Source organism: Ochotona curzoniae, unplaced genomic scaffold, assembly GCF_017591425.1.
Source record: "Ochotona curzoniae isolate NIBS_2020 unplaced genomic scaffold, NIBS_Ocur_1.0 contig_4064, whole genome shotgun sequence".
Classification (NCBI taxonomy): domain Eukaryota; kingdom Metazoa; phylum Chordata; class Mammalia; order Lagomorpha; family Ochotonidae; genus Ochotona; species Ochotona curzoniae.
This window is the reverse complement of record NW_024466107.1, coordinates 3,616,658-3,634,129: the sequence shown is the minus strand read 5'-3', so window position 1 is coordinate 3,634,129 and position 17,472 is coordinate 3,616,658. Positions and strand designations below refer to the sequence as shown.

The 17,472-nt window shown below is 47.7% G+C and overlaps 1 protein-coding gene across 5 annotated transcripts in view; it reads left to right on the top strand.

Moving 5' to 3' along the window:
• Positions 1-16,041, top strand: part of LOC121159053 (receptor-interacting serine/threonine-protein kinase 1-like) — a 37,581-nt gene extending 21,540 nt beyond the window's left edge. For 4 of the 5 annotated variants that reach the window (XM_040984086.1, XM_040984087.1, XM_040984089.1 and 1 more), the window contains 5 exons: positions 4,464-4,540; positions 8,378-8,468; positions 10,219-10,794; positions 12,755-12,904; positions 15,192-16,041. In XM_040984086.1, the coding sequence (XP_040840020.1) occupies positions 4,464-4,540; positions 8,378-8,468; positions 10,219-10,794; positions 12,755-12,904; positions 15,192-15,478 (1,181 nt within the window). In that variant the 3' untranslated portion in view covers positions 15,479-16,041. The remainder of the gene's footprint in view (positions 1-4,463; positions 4,541-8,377; positions 8,469-10,218; positions 10,795-12,754; positions 12,905-15,191) is intronic. The other variant, XM_040984088.1, reaches the window with a different exon arrangement.
• Positions 16,042-17,472: the final 1,431 nt, after the last annotated feature.

The window sequence follows — 17,472 nt, the reverse complement described above, 5'->3', positions numbered from 1 at the left end:
CATCTGATGATCGCTCCCCAAGCGGCCAACGCTGGACATGAGCTGATAATGAAGCAGGAGCCAGGAGCTTCTTCCAGGTCTCCCACGTGGGTGCAGGGTCCCAAGGCTTTGGCCTATCCTTGACTGCTTTCCCAGGCCACAAGCAGGGAGCTGGATGGGAAATGGGGTTGCCAGGATTAGAACCAGCGCCCATTTGGGATCCTGGCACATGCAAGGCCAGGACTTCAGCCACTAGGCTACCATGCCAGGCCCAATAACTCTAAATTTATATGCAGTTATAAGAAGTAACACAGTCTGGTGTGATTGTTCAGTGGTTAAATATTGACTTGGAATGCACTGGGATCCCATTTTGGCATCAGTTCATGTCTTGTCTGCTCCCATGTGGGAGACCTTGGAGAAGCTCCTGGTTTCTGGCTTCAGATCAGCTCAGCTCTGGTCATTGTGGCCACTGGGGGAGTGAACCAGTGGATGGAAGATCTTTGTCTCTCCTTATCTCCGTAAATCTGCCTTTCCAATAAAAATCCCCTCCAGGGGATGTCTCAGAAAACCTCAGTTCAGCATTGCTGCCGTACCAGCGGGGACAGAATATTTCCATCATGAGAATGGCCCCTGCTGTTGCTTTTTTGTAGTCACGTAGATTTCCTTCCTACTCCCACATCCTTGCCTCCGGAGAACACTGATTTATTCTCCATTTCCATCTCAAGAATGTAACCTAGAGGCAGACACGGTGGCACAGTGCGTTAGCTGATGCCTGTGCCATCCCAATGAGATGCCAATTTGAGTCCCAGCTGCTCCACTTCTCATCCAGCTGGCATCCCATATGGGTGCCAGTTTGTGTTCTTGCAGCTCCACTTCCCATCCAGCTCCCTGAGTGTGGTCTGGGAAAGCAGTTGAGGATGGCCCAAAGCCTTGGGACCCTGCGTGGGAGACCTGGAAGAGCTCCTGGCTCCTGGCTTCCGATCAACTCAGCTCCAGCCGTTGTGGCCACTTGGGGCGTGAACCAGCAGATGGAAGTTCTTCCTCTCTGTCTCTCCTCCTCTCTGTAAATATGAGTTTCCAATAAGGTCTCTATCCTGCCAGTCGTTGTTATTGTACTTACGTGTGGTCCTTAGGGCTCTCTGTATGTATACTTACATATTTTTTTTTTCAGTTAATTTTCTTTTTCTTCAGATTAAATCATTTTTGTTCTTTCTTCCAGGCCACTGATTTTTCTGTTTTCCTTGGCTTCTACTGTTGGACCTACCTACTGAGCTATTTTAGAAATTACGTTTGTTGATTATTTTGCACAGTAGTTTCATCAGCATAGGGTGTCATCTCCCCACCTCCCTCCCTTTCCTTCCCATATTTCCCTCCCACTTTTTGTCTCCAAGTTAGAACAAAAGCACAGTCAGTGGATTGATTTCGAGGTAACTTCGTGATGTATGTTTCATTGCATGGGAAGTATAGAGAATGGTAGAAAACAGTATCCAGGGTGTAGGTTTATGTGTAGGTACTGGTGGGAATCCTGCTGTTGACCAGGAGTAGAGACACGCATGCTGTGTTCACCCATTGCTTTCCAGCAGGCTTCTTCCACACCCCCACACACTTTTTTTTTTTAAGATTTATTTATTTTTATTGGTAGACAGAGTGACAGAGAAGGAGTGAGAGATTGTCTTCCCTGGTTCACTCCCCCAAATTCAGCAATGGCTGGAGTTGGACTTGTCTGAAGTCAAGAGCCAGAAGCTTCTTCTCCCAAGGGGTACAGCAGTCCAACACTGAGTCATCCTATGTGACCTCCCCAGGCCATTAACAGAGAACTGAATCGAAAGTGGAGCAGCTGGGACTCGAACCAGAGCCCAGATGGATTACTGGCTCTGCAAACAGTCTTAACCCGATACACCCTGGCACCAGCCCCTGAGCTTCTCCTTTTGATTGTTGTATTGTTCAGCTCTAAAATGTATGTCCTCTGTTTTCTTTGTTGAGATTCTTTTTGTTTCAGTGGGGTTCATAATGATTTTCATCATGGCAGTGTTAAAAGTCTTGGGCAGGTAATCTTACCGTCTCTGTCATTTTGGTGTTGGTCTCTGTTACTTTTTTTTTTTTTTTTAATTCAGTGCCGAGTCCAGCTCCAGCTCAGTTCGGAGCTTGAGAATGGTACATGAACTAGGCGTAGAAAGAAGAGAGACGGACCACTACAGTTCCAAGATCATTGTGGACAATGCAAGAAAGCTGTCCGCTTTATTTATACAGAAGCAGTACACGGTTTTCTTTTAGGGCAATTTGACATAGCTTCAAGGGGGGCACAATTTACAACAGCTCGAGAGGTGAGTGAGGAAGGATTCCACATTCTTTGCTTATCTCGGCTTGCCAGCCTCAACCTGCTCTCCTCAAGTCTGGGTACTATGCTGGCACACCTGTGACAACCAGACCCCTACCTTGAATCATGTATGGGTTAGTAAGTCTGGGGTCTTGGTTTACGGGGATTAGGGTATTGGCACCAAAGGTCATTAGGTTTGCAGGCTCACACAGTTTAACTAAGCAAGAGTTATGACGACGGAAAGAATTGCAATTAGCAGTGAGCCATGTTTACTCCATTTAAGTTTCAACTCTACAATGGGGTAGTGAATGTTTCCTAAGATAATTCTACAAATTGTTTCACCCTAAGACAGGGCATTATCCATTCTGATGTTACAGCAAGAATTTCTCAGTAGACAACACATCTTATTCAGTAATACACTCCTACTGCAATTCTTATTCTACAACTTATCCATCACTTAATGGGAGAAATGCATCAAAAGTGAAAAAACAAAGATCTAAGACAAAACGTTTCCAACATTAAATCCCTCTACAACTGCAGGTTCTACAACCTCATAAATGATCAAACAATAATCAAAAGTATATCTTTATGATGTTAGTAAAAATCACCCTATATTTCCTCTAGTTAAAAATTATGAAGGTAGCTAAAGCAACTACATTTCCTATGTTCTAAAGAGTTGCAAGGACAGGCTAAGGTCACAGTAATTGTATTTTTGCCATAGCAGGATGGCCTTTAGGGTCACAGTAGCTATGTTCTTTGTCATAGCAGGATGGCCTTTAGGTCCCAGTAACAGGATAGCTTTTAGGGTCCCAGTAGCTATATGTTTTGTCGTAGCAGTTTCAGCCCATACTCTCATCACTTCCATTAGTTTGTAAAATTCTTATCAACCCATTTCCCAGAAAGCATGCTAAATGTCTGGGCCAGATTTCAGGGCAATGGGTAGGCACAAAATAAGGTGTCTGGAAACAGCATGGGCTTAATTGTACTCCTGTGTGTAGTTAAAGGCCCACTCACCAAGGCATTATCAGTAACATTAACTCCTAAGCTCATGTTGGTTGTAAAAGTCATCTCACAGGGGCAAACAATGCCTCAATAGATTACAAAAATTCTTAGTCGGGTGGTTGAGTGTCCATGCAAAAGGGGGTGAGACTGCGTCAAGGTGGTCAGAGAGAAATCCGCTGGGCCCTGCCAAACAGCTGGAAGCTCCCCCGGGCCCTGCCAAGCAGGGAAGCTGTGTTCTTCACACCTTCATGTCATCCACACCTACTGCACGGACCCCAACAATTTAGTATAGAACCTGGATTGGAAGTATTGCAGGTGGGACATGAACCAGTGTACATAAGAGATTCTAGCATTGCAGGCAAAGACTTAGCTTGCTACACCCTGGCACTGGCTTGGCCTTCCAGCTGCTAAGCTCCATGCCAAGATATATGAGGCAAAGAAAAAGAAGTCTAGTGACCTCATGTGTCTCCTCAGATCTCAGGATTCCTGCCGGCCTGCCTCCTGTCCTTCCAGTGTCTACATGTTAGTAGCAGGTTTATGTTGACGCTATGTGTAATAGCTAGCTGTTTTTATTTTTCTTTTCGCTGTAATTAGTAGAAGGAATCAGGAAAAGTATGTACACTCCAGCTTCCTGGAAGTTGTCTCTTCTATGTAAAGCTAGCAGCTTGAACCCTTTACACAATACAGTGTCCTTCTTTTACATGTCCCATCCTGTCACAGGGACAGAAACATGGAGGTCACCCATCCTGGTTCGCTTGGAGCTGAACTCACATCAGCTAGGGCTCTGGATACAGCCAGAGAAACACATGGAGGCATAGGAGCCATGGCCCCACTGGAGCCCTAAGAGTGTGGTCCCACTGGAGCCCTAGGAGTGTGGCCCCGCCAGAGCCCTAGGAGTGTGACCCCACTGGAGCCCTAGAAGCCGTGATCCCACCAGAGCCCTAAGAGTGTGGCCCCACTGGAGCCCTAGAAGCCGTGGTCCCACCAGAGCCCTAGCCCTTAGTCTGTCTGCATGGTCCTTGTCTTGCTAATTAACATAGTGATGTGGAGATTCAACTGCTACTTTACTCTCTTGCCCACAGTTAAGGCAAACAATCCAGACACAGTGGTTTACTTACGTTTCAGCCAAAACGTCATTTTAAAGTACTGTTTCTTATTCATACAGACATTGAAGGAAATTTTAAGCCTTTTTATTCAACTAATTTGGAAGAAAATGTGGAAGAGGATGTGAAGAGTTTAAAGGTAGGTAATATAGCAGAAGCCCAACACGTTAACATACCAACACACACATGACCAACCATGAGAAACAAAGTGCCATAATTTGCTACCAGAATTTTGAGATGAGAGCCAGCTAAGTGAATGTATAAAACTGAATTAGGGCCCAGTATGGTAGCCTAGTAGCTAAATCCTTGCCTTGCATGCGCTGGGATCCCATATGGGTGCCAGTTTGTGTCCTGGCTGCTCCACTTCCCATCCAGCTCCCTGTGTGTGGTCTGGGAAAGCAGTCGAGAATGGCCCAAAGCCATCCCGGAAGAAGCTCCTGGCTCCTGGCTTCGAATCAGCTCAGCTCCGGCTGCTGCTTGGGGAGTATCAGATGTTTCTCTCTTTCTCCTTCTTTCTGTATCTCTGCCTTTCCAATAAAAAAAAAAAGAGCTGAATTAGCTCCTCTATACAAATGTCATGTTAGCACACTAGACCCATTCCTCCAACAACATTCATGACATAAGAGATGAAATGTGTCTAGCAGCACAAAAACAAAAGTGCAGTGTTGCTGGAGAAGAGTGGGGAAGAGAGTGGAGCAGTTGTTTTGAGTAATTTTTGAAAGACAGAAAAATAGCAGAATTCTGTCTGGGGCCAGTACATTGGCTAATCCTCCACCGCCAGGCACTGGCATCCCATATGGGTGCTGGTTCATGTCGTTACAGCCCCACTTCCCTTCCTGCTCCCTGCCTGTGGCCTGGGAAAGCAGCCGAGTGCGGCCCAAAGCCTTGGGATCCTGCACCCGTGTGGAAGACCCGGAAGAGCTCCTGGCTCCTGGCTTCAGAATGGAAACCACTGAGGCTATTTGGGGAGTGAACCAGCAGCTGGAAGATCTCTGCATCCACCTCTCCTCCTCTTCGTGAATCTGCCTTTCCAATGAGAATAAACCCTTAGAAAGCAATTAGATAGCATCCTAACCTTGATTACTAAACCTGAAGAAGAAGGTTTAAGTTTGAGCAAGGCCAGTCTCACACTAAATAGTATAGACACAAGTATCTTAAATAAACTAGACATTGAATTCATTAGGGGACAGAAGCAAAGTCGGGCTTATCCTAAGAAACCCATGTTCGTTTAGAAAAATTTGTCATTCTAATGCAATTCTGAAATAGTTACATTATTTTACTAAATGGAGGAAAATTTTCTATTTTTAATAAATATATAAAAACAATTTGTTAATATGCAATAGTTATTCATGATTAAAACTCCTAGCAACTCAGGAAAAGGAGAAGTTTCTTGCCTGATAACGAGGGCTCTGAGAAAAGGCCCAGAAAACACTGTGCTCATTAGCGGAATATCAGTGGTTTTTCACGGAGAGAAGATGCCAGGTAAGGTGGTTCCCACCGCCATTTCTAGTCGGCCTGGTGTATTAGAGGATCCGTTGCAGTGTAGCAAAGAAAAAGGACTGAAAAGGAGAATAAGACTGCTGTGGATCAACGATAGGCATAAATGTATTTATCAAATTCAAAAGAATATTTTGAATCAACAGAATTTTTATGGTCATACAACTAGTACATGAAAAAAATTATTATATCTACCACAGACAGTTACAAAATGAACTTTTCAAAGGCACCATTGACAATAGCAATAGATTTTTTTTTTTGTAGTACAAGTACAGAATTCTTTATTAGTAATTCTTATTTGTTCTGTTTTGATTTTTATAATCTAAGTTTCTATCATTCCTTTTTTTTAATTATTTTATTTTGATGATCTTTACATAGTTGATTAGGGCACAAAGGGTCAAGGGCCTCAGGATAGTAGGTAAAACCATTGTTTCCACATTCTCTTCTTTCCTTGCAGTATCTGGGGAAGAGGGGAGACAAAGGGAGAAGCCACTCCCAGCCTGCCCCCCATCCCAGGGCCCCTGATGTGTGGCATGCTCCATGGGTACTGCTCAAGTGGTTTCGGTAGTTCAACAGTTCTGCATTGCTGCCAGTCTTGCCATTCCAGGCACGGTGAAATCTCTCCAGAATCCACCTGCTGACACAGTCCACCTTAGCGTCTCCACTTGCCCAGATTTTCACTGCCAACACTTGGCTGGGGGAGTTGATCAAGAAAGTCCATACCTTTTAAACAGTAACTCATTGCTTCCTTTCCCCTGTTGTTGATAATTGATACTCTGTTTTCTGTATTTGCCTGTTCTAGGAAGCTCATGAGGGTAAGATCATGCAATAGTTTCCCATTTGGGTCGTAGTTTGCTTAGCTCAATGCTTGCAAGATTTTTACATTTGGTAACATATCAGAATGCCTTTCCCTTTATAGCTGATTTGTATTCTAATGTACTGATACATCACATTTTATCCATTTGTCAGTTGATAGATCTTGGGCTGGACACTGTGTATAATGATGTCGTGAAGATGGGTGTCCATTTAAATCCTTGCTTTTAATTCTTTGGAGTCTAGCCCTTGGAGTGGCATGATTATATTAAATGACAGTTCTATGTTAACTTTTTTTTTTAAAGACTTATTTATTTTTATTGGAAAGTCAGATATACAGAGAGGAGAAGAGACAGAGAGGAAGATCTTCTGTCCGATGATTCACTCCCCAAGAGACTGCAATGGTCGGTGCTGCGCCAGTCTGAAGCCGGGGACCAGGAACTTCTTTCGGGTATCCCACATGGCTGCAGGGTCCCAAAGCTTTGGGCCATCCTCCACTGCTTTTCCCAGGCCACAAGCAGGGAGCTAGATGGGAAGTGGAGCTGCCGGGATTAGAACCTGCACCCGTATGGGATCCAGGCGCATTCAAGGCGAGGACTTTAGCCGCTAGGCCATGCTGCGGGCCCTATGTTAACCTTTTAAGGAAACATCAAGCTGTTTTGTACAGCATCCCGATCAGCAACATAAAAGAATTCCATGGTCAACATGCTCACCAACACCTATAACTGTTTGGTTTTATTGTAGCCATTATTATATTATATACACACTATAACATGTAATTTATTACATATAATATTACATACGTATATATTAGATACACATTATTGTATTAACATAGCCACGTTAATGAGTGCAAGGTGGTGTATCCTGGTGGTTTTATTTGTATTTAAGGACTAACACTAATGTTGACTCTCCTTCCTTGTGCCTGCTGGCCATTTATAAATCCTTGAGTAGGTGCCAGGTCTTTGCCAGTCTTTTCATTGCTTTTGTGTGTTGTTACTAACTGGTAGGAGTTCTTTGGAGAGCTCTCCTTTCCTGGGAGGGTATGATTGCATCCCCCTCTCTCTGGGCGGTCTCCTCACTTAGTTGCTGGTACCTTTGGCTGCAAGGAAGGCTTTGACTTCCATGTAGTGCGGCTTGGTTTTGCTTTCCCTGCCTGTGCGTTCTGTGTCAGACCCGGGAAACCATCCCGAGGACCGTGTTGTGCGTTTCCTTTCCTTTTTCTGCCCAGAGTTGTGTAGTTTTAGCGCTTACGTGGATAGATTTGATCCATTTTCTAGTTCATTTTTGAATGAGACAAAGTAATGGTTCAGGTTCATTCCTTCGCATGCAGATGTCTGTTTCTGCCAGCCGGTGGTTCTTCCGCTGTGGCCGACGATCAGCTGGCCGAGGGGGGCAGCCTGGCCTCTGGGCGCTCTGTGCAGGTCCCCTGTTCCTTTCTGTCCCACAGCGTTGTGATGACCGTGGCTTGGTGGCAAGTTTTGAAATCGGGAGACATGAGTCCTCCTCCAGCTTTTGGCTCTTTAGCGGGAAAATTGATTTAAAAAAAAAAAAACAAGACTAGTTGTAAGATCCACATGCAAGCTCTTCCTTTTGAGAAGATTCACTCATCTGGCAGTAGATTTCTAGAACTGAATGTGTCCTGCCTTTCTGCTTGTGACCACAGAAGGATTACCCGGAGGTGAATGCGGTCGTGAAGAGGATGCAGTCTCTCCAGCTTGACTCTGTGCCCGCGCCTGCCAGCAGATCCAACTCCGGTAAGCTGCCCCGTGCCCAGAGACCGCCCATCCGCTCACGTGCTCCTTCACCGGCTCTCAGATACTGTGCAAGAACACAAAGGGTATATGGGGATGGAATTTTTAAAAATAAGTTTTGGCGGGGGGAACAAAAAGTTGGAAATCAATACGTAATTGTTTTCTCAATTATAAAAAATATTTAGTATCTTTTCATCTTAATATTTTATGTAAACTTTTTGAAGAGCCTTCATGTTGTAAACACAAGACATTCTGCCTTATATGGACTTATAGTATGGTCAGGAGTCAAGTTAAATATATTTGAAATATGAAGTCACAATGTTTTCATTGAAATGACACTGTCCTAAACATGACAGGGCCCTATAAATCTGACAGAGAGAAAGTAGCAGTTCAGAAAAACGGACCAAAAGCCCAGAAGTGATTGGATCACAGCAGTGGCCGGCAGGCTGCACTCACACTTTCAGGGTAATTCCAGAAGAGAAGGGAGAAGGGCTGAGTGTAGGGCGCTGAAGCCACACGAGAGCTGTCCGCCTGCATATACCTCAGCCATCAAGTCAGAATTGCTTGTGTGGGTTCCTAGAGCTTTTATTTTTTTAAGGTTTATTTCATTTTTATTGGAAAGGCAGATACACAGATACAAGGAGAGACAGAGAGGAAGATCTTCTGTCTAATGATTCACTCCCCAAGCAGCCACAATAGCCAGAGCTGCGCAAATCCGAAGCCAGGAGCCTTTTCCAGGTCTCCCACGTGGGTGCAGGGTCCCCAGGCTTTGGGCAGTCCTTGACTACTTACCCAGGCCCCAAGGAGGGAGCTGGATGGGCAGCGGGGTTGCCAGGATTAAAACCAGCACCCAGCCTGGCGCCGTGGCCTAGCAGCTAAAGTCCTGGCCTTGAATGTGCTGGGATCCCATATGGGTGCCTTGGGACCCTGCACCCGTGTGGGAGACCTGAAAGAAGTTCCTGGCTCCTGGCTTTGGATCGGTGCAGCTCTGGCTGATGTGGTCACTTGGGGAGTGAATCATTGGATAGAAGATCTTCCTATCTGTCTCTCCTCTTCTCTATGTATCTTTGTAATGAAAATAAATCTTAAAAAAAAAAAAAACAGCACCCATATGGGATCCCGGTGTGTGCAAGGCAAGGATGTTAGCTGTTAGCCTTTAAGATTTATGTGCTTTTATTTGAAAGATAGACTGTACATAGAGAGAAAAGAGAAAGGTGTTCTGTCTGCTGGTTCACACCCAAAATGGCTGCAATGGCCACAGCTGACCTGAGCCAAAGCCAGGAGCCAGGAGCCTCTTCCGGGTCTCCTATGTGGAAGCAGCATCCCAAGGACTTGAGCTGCTGCTTTCCTAGGCCACAAGCAGAGAGCTGGATGGGAAGTGGAGTAGGGACACAACCTGGTGCTCACACGGGATGCCAGTGCCAGAGGACAGACTAGCCTACTGTGCCACTGTGTTGGCCCCTGCTTTGGCTCTTAGTTTCTGCCTGGCCCCACTAAGGATACAGCCAACTCCACTCACGTCCCGTGTCCTGTGCCCATCCCTGCACAACTGCCTCCCTGTTGTCTGTTACTTCCTGTGTGCCCTGTCAGGCAGGGGCACCTGATCCTCTCTAGAACCTGTGGGAAGAGTGCCACAGCTGTGTGCCTCTCACTTGTCTTACTTATTTTCAGTTTCATGACCACGTTCAGCTTTCATTTTGCTTCTGCACGTTTTCTGAAACCCATTCCAATATATTGATGATTTCCTTCGCAGCCACAGAGCAGCCCCACTCCCTGCACAGTTCCCAGGGATTCCAGACGGGGCCTGTGGAGATGACCTTCGCGTCCCTGTTCTCGGCCTCCCCCGAGCACCTGCAAGAAGACAACCAGCCGAGCCTGCAGAGTAAGCTCCAGGAGGAAGCCAACTACCATCTTTACGGCAGCCGCATGGACAGGCAGCTGAGACCGCAGCTCCGGCAGAGTGTGGCTTACAGCAGGGAGGAGGAGAGGAGACGGCGGGTTTCCCATGATCCTTTTGCACAGCAGACACCTTATAAGAACATTCAGAACCCAGGCCTCCAAGTGCCGAGTTACCTCGGTGCGGCCAATCAATGCAATATGCTCCACCAGCCGATGAGACTCAACAGCCAGTCCCCACCACCATGCTGGAACAATGGGTTCTACAATCTGTACGGTTTGGGAACGAGGCCGTTGGACCCAGGGACAATGGGTTCTGTTTGGTATGGATCTACTGGAAGCCAAATTCAAAATCAACATAAAACTCCAGTGCCTGAGACCAACTTACTAGGAAATACACCCACCATTCCATTTAACTCCTTGACACCAGCAGGTAAACACATCTCTAGTGGTCCCTATCCTACCCTTTTTTAAAATTATTATTGCTGAAAGTAAACAGCCAGTAGCTGTATGACAGGGGTCCACAGGATGGCAGTGAAGGACAGCTCATTGCAGGTGCTCCATGGTGAGCAGACCTTGCCGACGTGGGATGGTAATGGCCTCCTGCGCTGCAGGCCTGGGATTCCTCAGAGCTGCCCCCAGGTACTGTTACACAGGCCTAGCAATTGCAGGCGACTTCCCGTGGTGGCCCTGTCACCCCCAGTCTCTGGCAAGTGGGAAGAGCTCTGCCTGTACACTTTTCTATCTCGCTGTCTTCTAAGACAAATGAAGACCGTTCATTTTCACAAAGTTCATAGGAAATGGACTTAAATTTTTTGATACAGAAAGTTTGAAATCCCTGCATAGTGTGTTCACACTATAGGTGGTAAGTGCTAGGAGCGTCACTCTTACTAACATTGTTAATAAAGAACATCTCTCGGGAGACAAAAACCTTTGCAACTGGGGAGCTCCTTAACACCAAGGATACACATTTGGCAAGCATGGATTCAGATGACCTCAGCTGCAGCAGCTTCATGGGCTGCCCAATGTGACACGCAGATCACTGTATGTGTACCTGGAACTTCTTTCAATGAGAAGGGCCCAGTTCCTCGGCTCCATCAGAGAAGGTGCTGAAACCTGATCACAGCGCCTAATCCAACCAGGCCTGGAGCTCAGCTTCATCTGCCTGCCTCCTCACAGGGTCCTCTCTCGCACAAAGACGTGTTCAGTGTTGTTGAGTGACAGTTGTATCATGGGGCAAGTTCAACCTGAATGTCCCTGAGTGTGTCCCCTCTCCTAGGCCCCCCAGGCTGGGAGTGTGAGGACTGTGAAAAGGAGCCAGTGTGGCATTCCCCCTCCTAAGGACTCAGACTCGGGGAGCAGGCAGCCCTGAGCTGATCCGGAGCTGCCAAGGACAGAGTGCGACAGGCTCGGGGAGGGAGCTTTGCAGACAGGCCTGGGCCAGACCGCACTAGGAAGGGAGCAGGTGGGGACAGCCTGAGCTAGGGCCAGGTCATCGTCTAACTGGATCACTGGGGAGCCTGGAGGGAGCACAGTGGCGGGGTTAGAGAGGGGGCTGAGGCAGCAGCAGGAGGATCTGCGGGCATGAAGGTGGCGCTATAGCAGGAGGCAGCCATCTGAGCCATTCGCAAGTGTAGCGCCCTCTCGCGCTCTCCCACTGCCCTGCAGCCATCACCGCCATCCACTCCAGGCCTTTCTTCCCATTCTGAAAGCCTGCTGCCATTAAACCCCACTCCCCAGTGCTGCCCTGCCACCGCCTCCAGCCCTCAGCAGCCCCTCTCTACGTCGTGAATTTTACTAGGATAATGTCCTCAAGGTTCACCCGTGTGGTGTGAATCATAGTTTCTTTCCTTTTTAAAGCCAAATAGTATTCCCCTGTGCAGATGATACGGCACCGGGTGATTCCCCGTTCCCCCGGTGACGGACAACGTGGACTGTCTCCATCTCTGCGCTGCTCACAGTAATGCTGCTGGGAACATGGCTGCAGAAACATTTCTTGAAGACGCAGCTTTCAGTCCTTTGGGCTGTATACCCTGCAGTGGAATTGCTGGATCACACCGTACTTTCCGTTTTAGTTGCTTCGAGGCCCCGGCCCCACGTTCTGTGCAGTCAGTGAGCAGGTACCTTCCCACCAGCCACGCACAAGGGTTCTGTTTTCAGCAGATTCTTGCCAATATTTAGTAATTTTTCCCCCTTTTTTTCTTTTTCTTTTAAATAAGTAGCACCCTAATGAGTATGAGGCCAATTAGTCACATTTTAAGAAAGAAATCCTAAGAGGGGTCTGGCATGATTGGCTTAAACCTTTAGAAGAAAGCCCTGCTCCTCTACCAGGCCATGTTCACATCTTACCAGTGATGTGAACATCTTTAACCCGTGTCTTTCTCTCTACTCAGAGGAGTCTATAAAATGCACCATCTACAACAGCAGTGGTATCCAGATCGGAGCCTGTAACTACATGGAGATTGGCGGGGAGCTCTCATCACTGTCAGACGGCTTGCACACAAACCCACAGGAGCCAGCTTCGAAGTACCAGGCCGTCTTTGGTAAGAGGCCCCTTACACACCGTGTCCAGCACTGTTGAGCTTTCTTACTCGTTCAGAGGGAAGTAGTGGAATCTTTAAATTTCCCTGGTGATTGTCCTGAAAGCTAATCCCATCTTCTGCGAAATTTCCATAGATTCATGTCTTTGTATGTATTTTTTTTATTTATTTATTTTTTTAAAGATTTATTTTTATTATTTTTTCATTGGAAAGGCAGATATACATAGAGGAGAGACAGAGAGGAAGATCTTCCGTCCGATGATTCACTCCCCAAGTGAGCACAACGGGCCGATACTATGCCGATCCAAAGCCAGGAGCCTCTTCTGGGTCTCCCACATGGGTGCAGGTTCCCAAAGCTTTTGGGCCGTCCTCGACTGCTTTCCCGGGCCACAGGCAGGGAGCTGGAAGGGAAGCGGGGCTGCCGGGATTAGAACCGGTGCCCATATGGGATCCCGGGCATGCAAGGCGAGGACCTTTAACCACTTGCACCACCGCGCCGGGCCCTGTATGTATTTTTGATTTGGGAAGAATCACAGTTATAGATTCATGGCTTTGTTTTAAAACTGAAATGAGTTGATGTATGAAGCACACAGAAGTCTGCAAAAGTGCTGAATTTTCCTCACCATCATCATCATCTCGCCTGTTCTGTAAGAGAGAGACCCTCTGCTCTCAGTGGCACTTCTGTAATAAACTCAGCAGGCCCGTAACATGAGCCCCGAAACAGTCTGGGAAAGGCAGCGTGAGTCCAGGACGAGAGCAGAGCTTTTTGGTTGACCTGGGATCAGCACGTTTTTCTCTGCCAACAGCCAGATGGTAAACAGGCTGGGTGTTGCGGGCCCTGAGCTCTCCTTTGGAGCTACTCTGTCCTTACAATGCCAGGGATGTCAAGCACTGCCTCGTGTGTACTTGACTGATCATAGCTGAGTTCCAATAAAAATTGACTTACAGGGCACAGCGTGGTAGCCTAGTAGCTAACGTTCTCGCCTTGCATGGCACGCCTAGATCCCATATGGGCACTAGTTTTAATCCCCGCTTCCCATCCAGCTCCCTGCTTGTGGCCTGGAAAAGCAGTCAAGGATGGTCCAAAGCCTTGGGACCCTGCACCTGCATGGGAGACCCAGAAGAGGCTCCAGGCTCCTGGCTTTAGATTGGCAAAGCTCTGGGCATTGCAGCTGCTTGGGGAGTGAACCAACAGACGGAAGATCTTCCAGTCTGTCTCTCCTCCTCTCTACATATCTGACTTTACAATAAAATTAAATGTTTTTAAAATGTTTATTTACAAACAAAACAAGGTGTAAGGTTTGGCCCACTGACCATGGTTTGTTGAATGATATTTGAAAGTGTCTCGGAGAGACGTGCCTGGCTTCTGAGGGACTCTGACATTCAGTGGTGGTGACGGGGACTGCGTCACGGTGGGCGAGGAGGAACGGGAGTGGGGAATTCAGCGGACTGAGTTCAGGTGATTGGTTATTTTGTCATGGGTCAGGGGAAGGAGCGGCGGTTGGAAGGAAGGCTGAGGGTGCATGGCGGCGGCTAGCAGCTCATCTCTTGGTGCTAACGAGGCACTCGAGCCAAATGACTCGTGTGCATGGTTCTGCTAGCCTCAGTCTCCGGGGAAGCTGTGTGAGGCGGTGGGCAGGCAGCAGGTCAAGAGTTTGGTGCCCTTGACTCTGGCCAGGTGTAAGTAGAGAATGTACAAAAAGAAATAAGTGGTGGCTCTCTCCTTAACATTCAAGTTCAGATGTAAACAAGGCCTCTGGCTAGGATTAAGGGAATGCCCAGCCTAGTAACCCATGGCGGTCTAGCCACAAAGCCATCAGCGGTATTTCAGGGGTATACCTGCCAAGAGGGAGGGGCCTTATCCCTGCTCATACCAGGACAGGAAGGCAGCAACGCCAGGTACCATCCAGTGTGCCACACGGAATCAGTAACAAGTTCTCTCCTGTACTTTCTCCAACAATGATAGAATTAAGAAGTCACCTAGAGGTCTCTCCTTTCTGGAAGCCCCCTCCTGTTACTAGGATGGGAGTGTCTTTTCTCCTTTCTTCTAATAAATCTTGCTTTGAAACTAAAAAAAAAAGAAGAAAACAAAGTCATCTCAGAGGGAGGGCTTCTTGGAGGGGTTGGGGGAATCCCAGAGCCTATGAAACTGTCATAAAATGAAATAAATTTAGTTTAAAGAAAAAAAGAAGTCATCTCTCACCTCACTGAGTTTTTCCTAGCTGTTTGGCAGCCAGAAGGCACACATGGGGCGTGGCCTGATCCCTTCTCGTCTTTTCCATTTTGGCAGATGATACCACCAGTCTGACTGATGCCCACCTGAGCCCAGTCAGGGACAACCTGGGGAAGCAATGGAAAACCTGTGCCCGCAAGCTGGGCTTCACCGAGTCTCAGATCGACGAAATCGACCACGACTATGAGCGGGATGGACTGAAAGAGAAGGTTTACCAGATGCTCCAAAAGTGGCTGATGCGGGAGGGCACAAAGGGTGCCACTGTGGGCAAGCTGGCCCGTGCCCTCTACCAGAGTGACAGGATAGGCCTCCTCAACAAACTGGTCCACCTAAGCCAGAAGTAACCCTGCAGGGCTCCGCTCCCCTGGGAAGAGCTGCCGGCAGTCCTGTTCTCACCCACATGACTTCCGCAGTCATTTCCTGCCTCCAGAGCTGCGGGAGCTCTCCCGCAGCACAGGGATTCAGGAAAACAGGAAGAAGCCATCCCGGCCGGGGCAGCCGCCCCACCAAAACGGAGAGGGGGATGCTGGAGGAGGGTCGTGCTCCTTCGGTTCATGCCACTGCTTCAATTATACTAATCATTCCGTTTCTTAGCGTTGGAACAAGTGAAAAAATCAGTCCACGCAGGCCTCTGTGACCAGCAGGGGATGCCGAGGGTCCGTGCTGCCCACCAGGGAGCTCTGTGCCCTCCAGGAGCAAACCCTGAATCGCTCACTACAGGCTCCGGGGAGTGCACGTGACCGCCGGGCCATTCTGTGAATCGCTAAATTAACCAAGGGTATTTTATGAAATACTGAGGAGGCGGGGTGGGGGGAAGTCGGGAAACCCATCAGAGTTTCTTAGGCAATTGTTGCAAACATGTAGTACTAATTGTGAATGCCACAAAAATGCTTAATTAATTTGGTAAGTTCTTTCCTAGCATTCTGTTTTTGTTGGTTGTTTTTCTGCACAGCCCGGGGCCCCTGCAGGGACAGTGGGTGTTAAGGAGCATGGCTGGGGCTTCAGGGCTAGACACCGTCGAGCTGCCTCCTGGGTTTACTCTGCGGTACCCCAGAAAAGATGCTCTGAAATGAAATAAGATCGCTTGAGAGGCTGCTCACTGTGCCTCCGCCCTCAGCCTTCCCAAGCCACTAGAAACCCAGAGGGAATAGAGGAGCTAGAAGACAGCAGGTGCACGGTGCCGTCCACACACAGGCATGCGGCCCACCTTGCTCTCCGGCACGGTGGAGGAGGGGAGGGAACGGGGATGGTCTGCCAGCTGTCAGAAAGGATTCCGGGGCTTGGCACACTGGCTCTGATTCTGTGACACGCCCAGTCTCACACACACACACACACATTGGGTCTGATTCTGTGACACGCCCAGTCACACACACGCACACACACACACAAGTTGGGTCTGAGTCTGTGTGACACGTCCAGTTACACACACATACCCTTGGGTCTGATTCTGTGTGACAGTGAGTCACGCACGCACAAGCAAAAACGTGCACACGCACACACACTTCCTCCAGACAGTCGTGGTTTTAATCTTCATCATGTCTAGCAAGAATTTCCTGTCCACACTAGAAAAAAAAATTGACCCTGCTGAAGATTGCTAAAGGCCAAATGGTAACAGTGTCAGTTTCAACATTACTGATGGGGTGGCTTTTAAGTTGAAAGTGGGGTATCAACATCTTTTGCATATCCTATAATTAGACTGCCTGGGCCTTTGCTACTCAAGAGCCTGCAGTGGGCCAGGGAGGGCACTGCAGGGGACAGAACCTTCCAGGGTACTGTATGTGTGGAGTGTTCAGCGGAAGGCTTTCTGGAGAAAAGGGACGATGCAATTTGGGGTGAAGCTGAGGTGGATAACTCAGGCCACACCTACATTAGCAGGCACAAATCCTCCGCCTACGTCCAGTTAGAAAGCAGGATGGGAGCCAGACTAGCTGGCCATGCCATTTTGATCATCAACTAGAGAGCCTCGGTTGCTAGCAAATTCCAGCTCATTTCAGGTGTTGGAAACACCCCAAACAAGCCAATGCGAGCCTTATGGTGAGTGAGACATAAATGTTCCCACTTGCTGTCGGAGCTTTCAGACTAGCCTGGCACAGCAGCCGAAGCCCTGCTCAGGTGAAGGTAAATACTGCAAGAACGAAGCTGACCAGCCAGCTGTCACATTCCAAAAAAGGTAACAATCTCAGAAGGAAAAGAACGAGTTTGAGCAACTGCAGAGTGAAAATCCTATGTGCACTTTTGGTTCTTTTTAGTATCCTAAAGAAATGTCGCAAAAATGAAATATTTCATTGCCCCAAACTGAACTGTATTTTTATTAAGAAAAAAATATATATGGCACTTT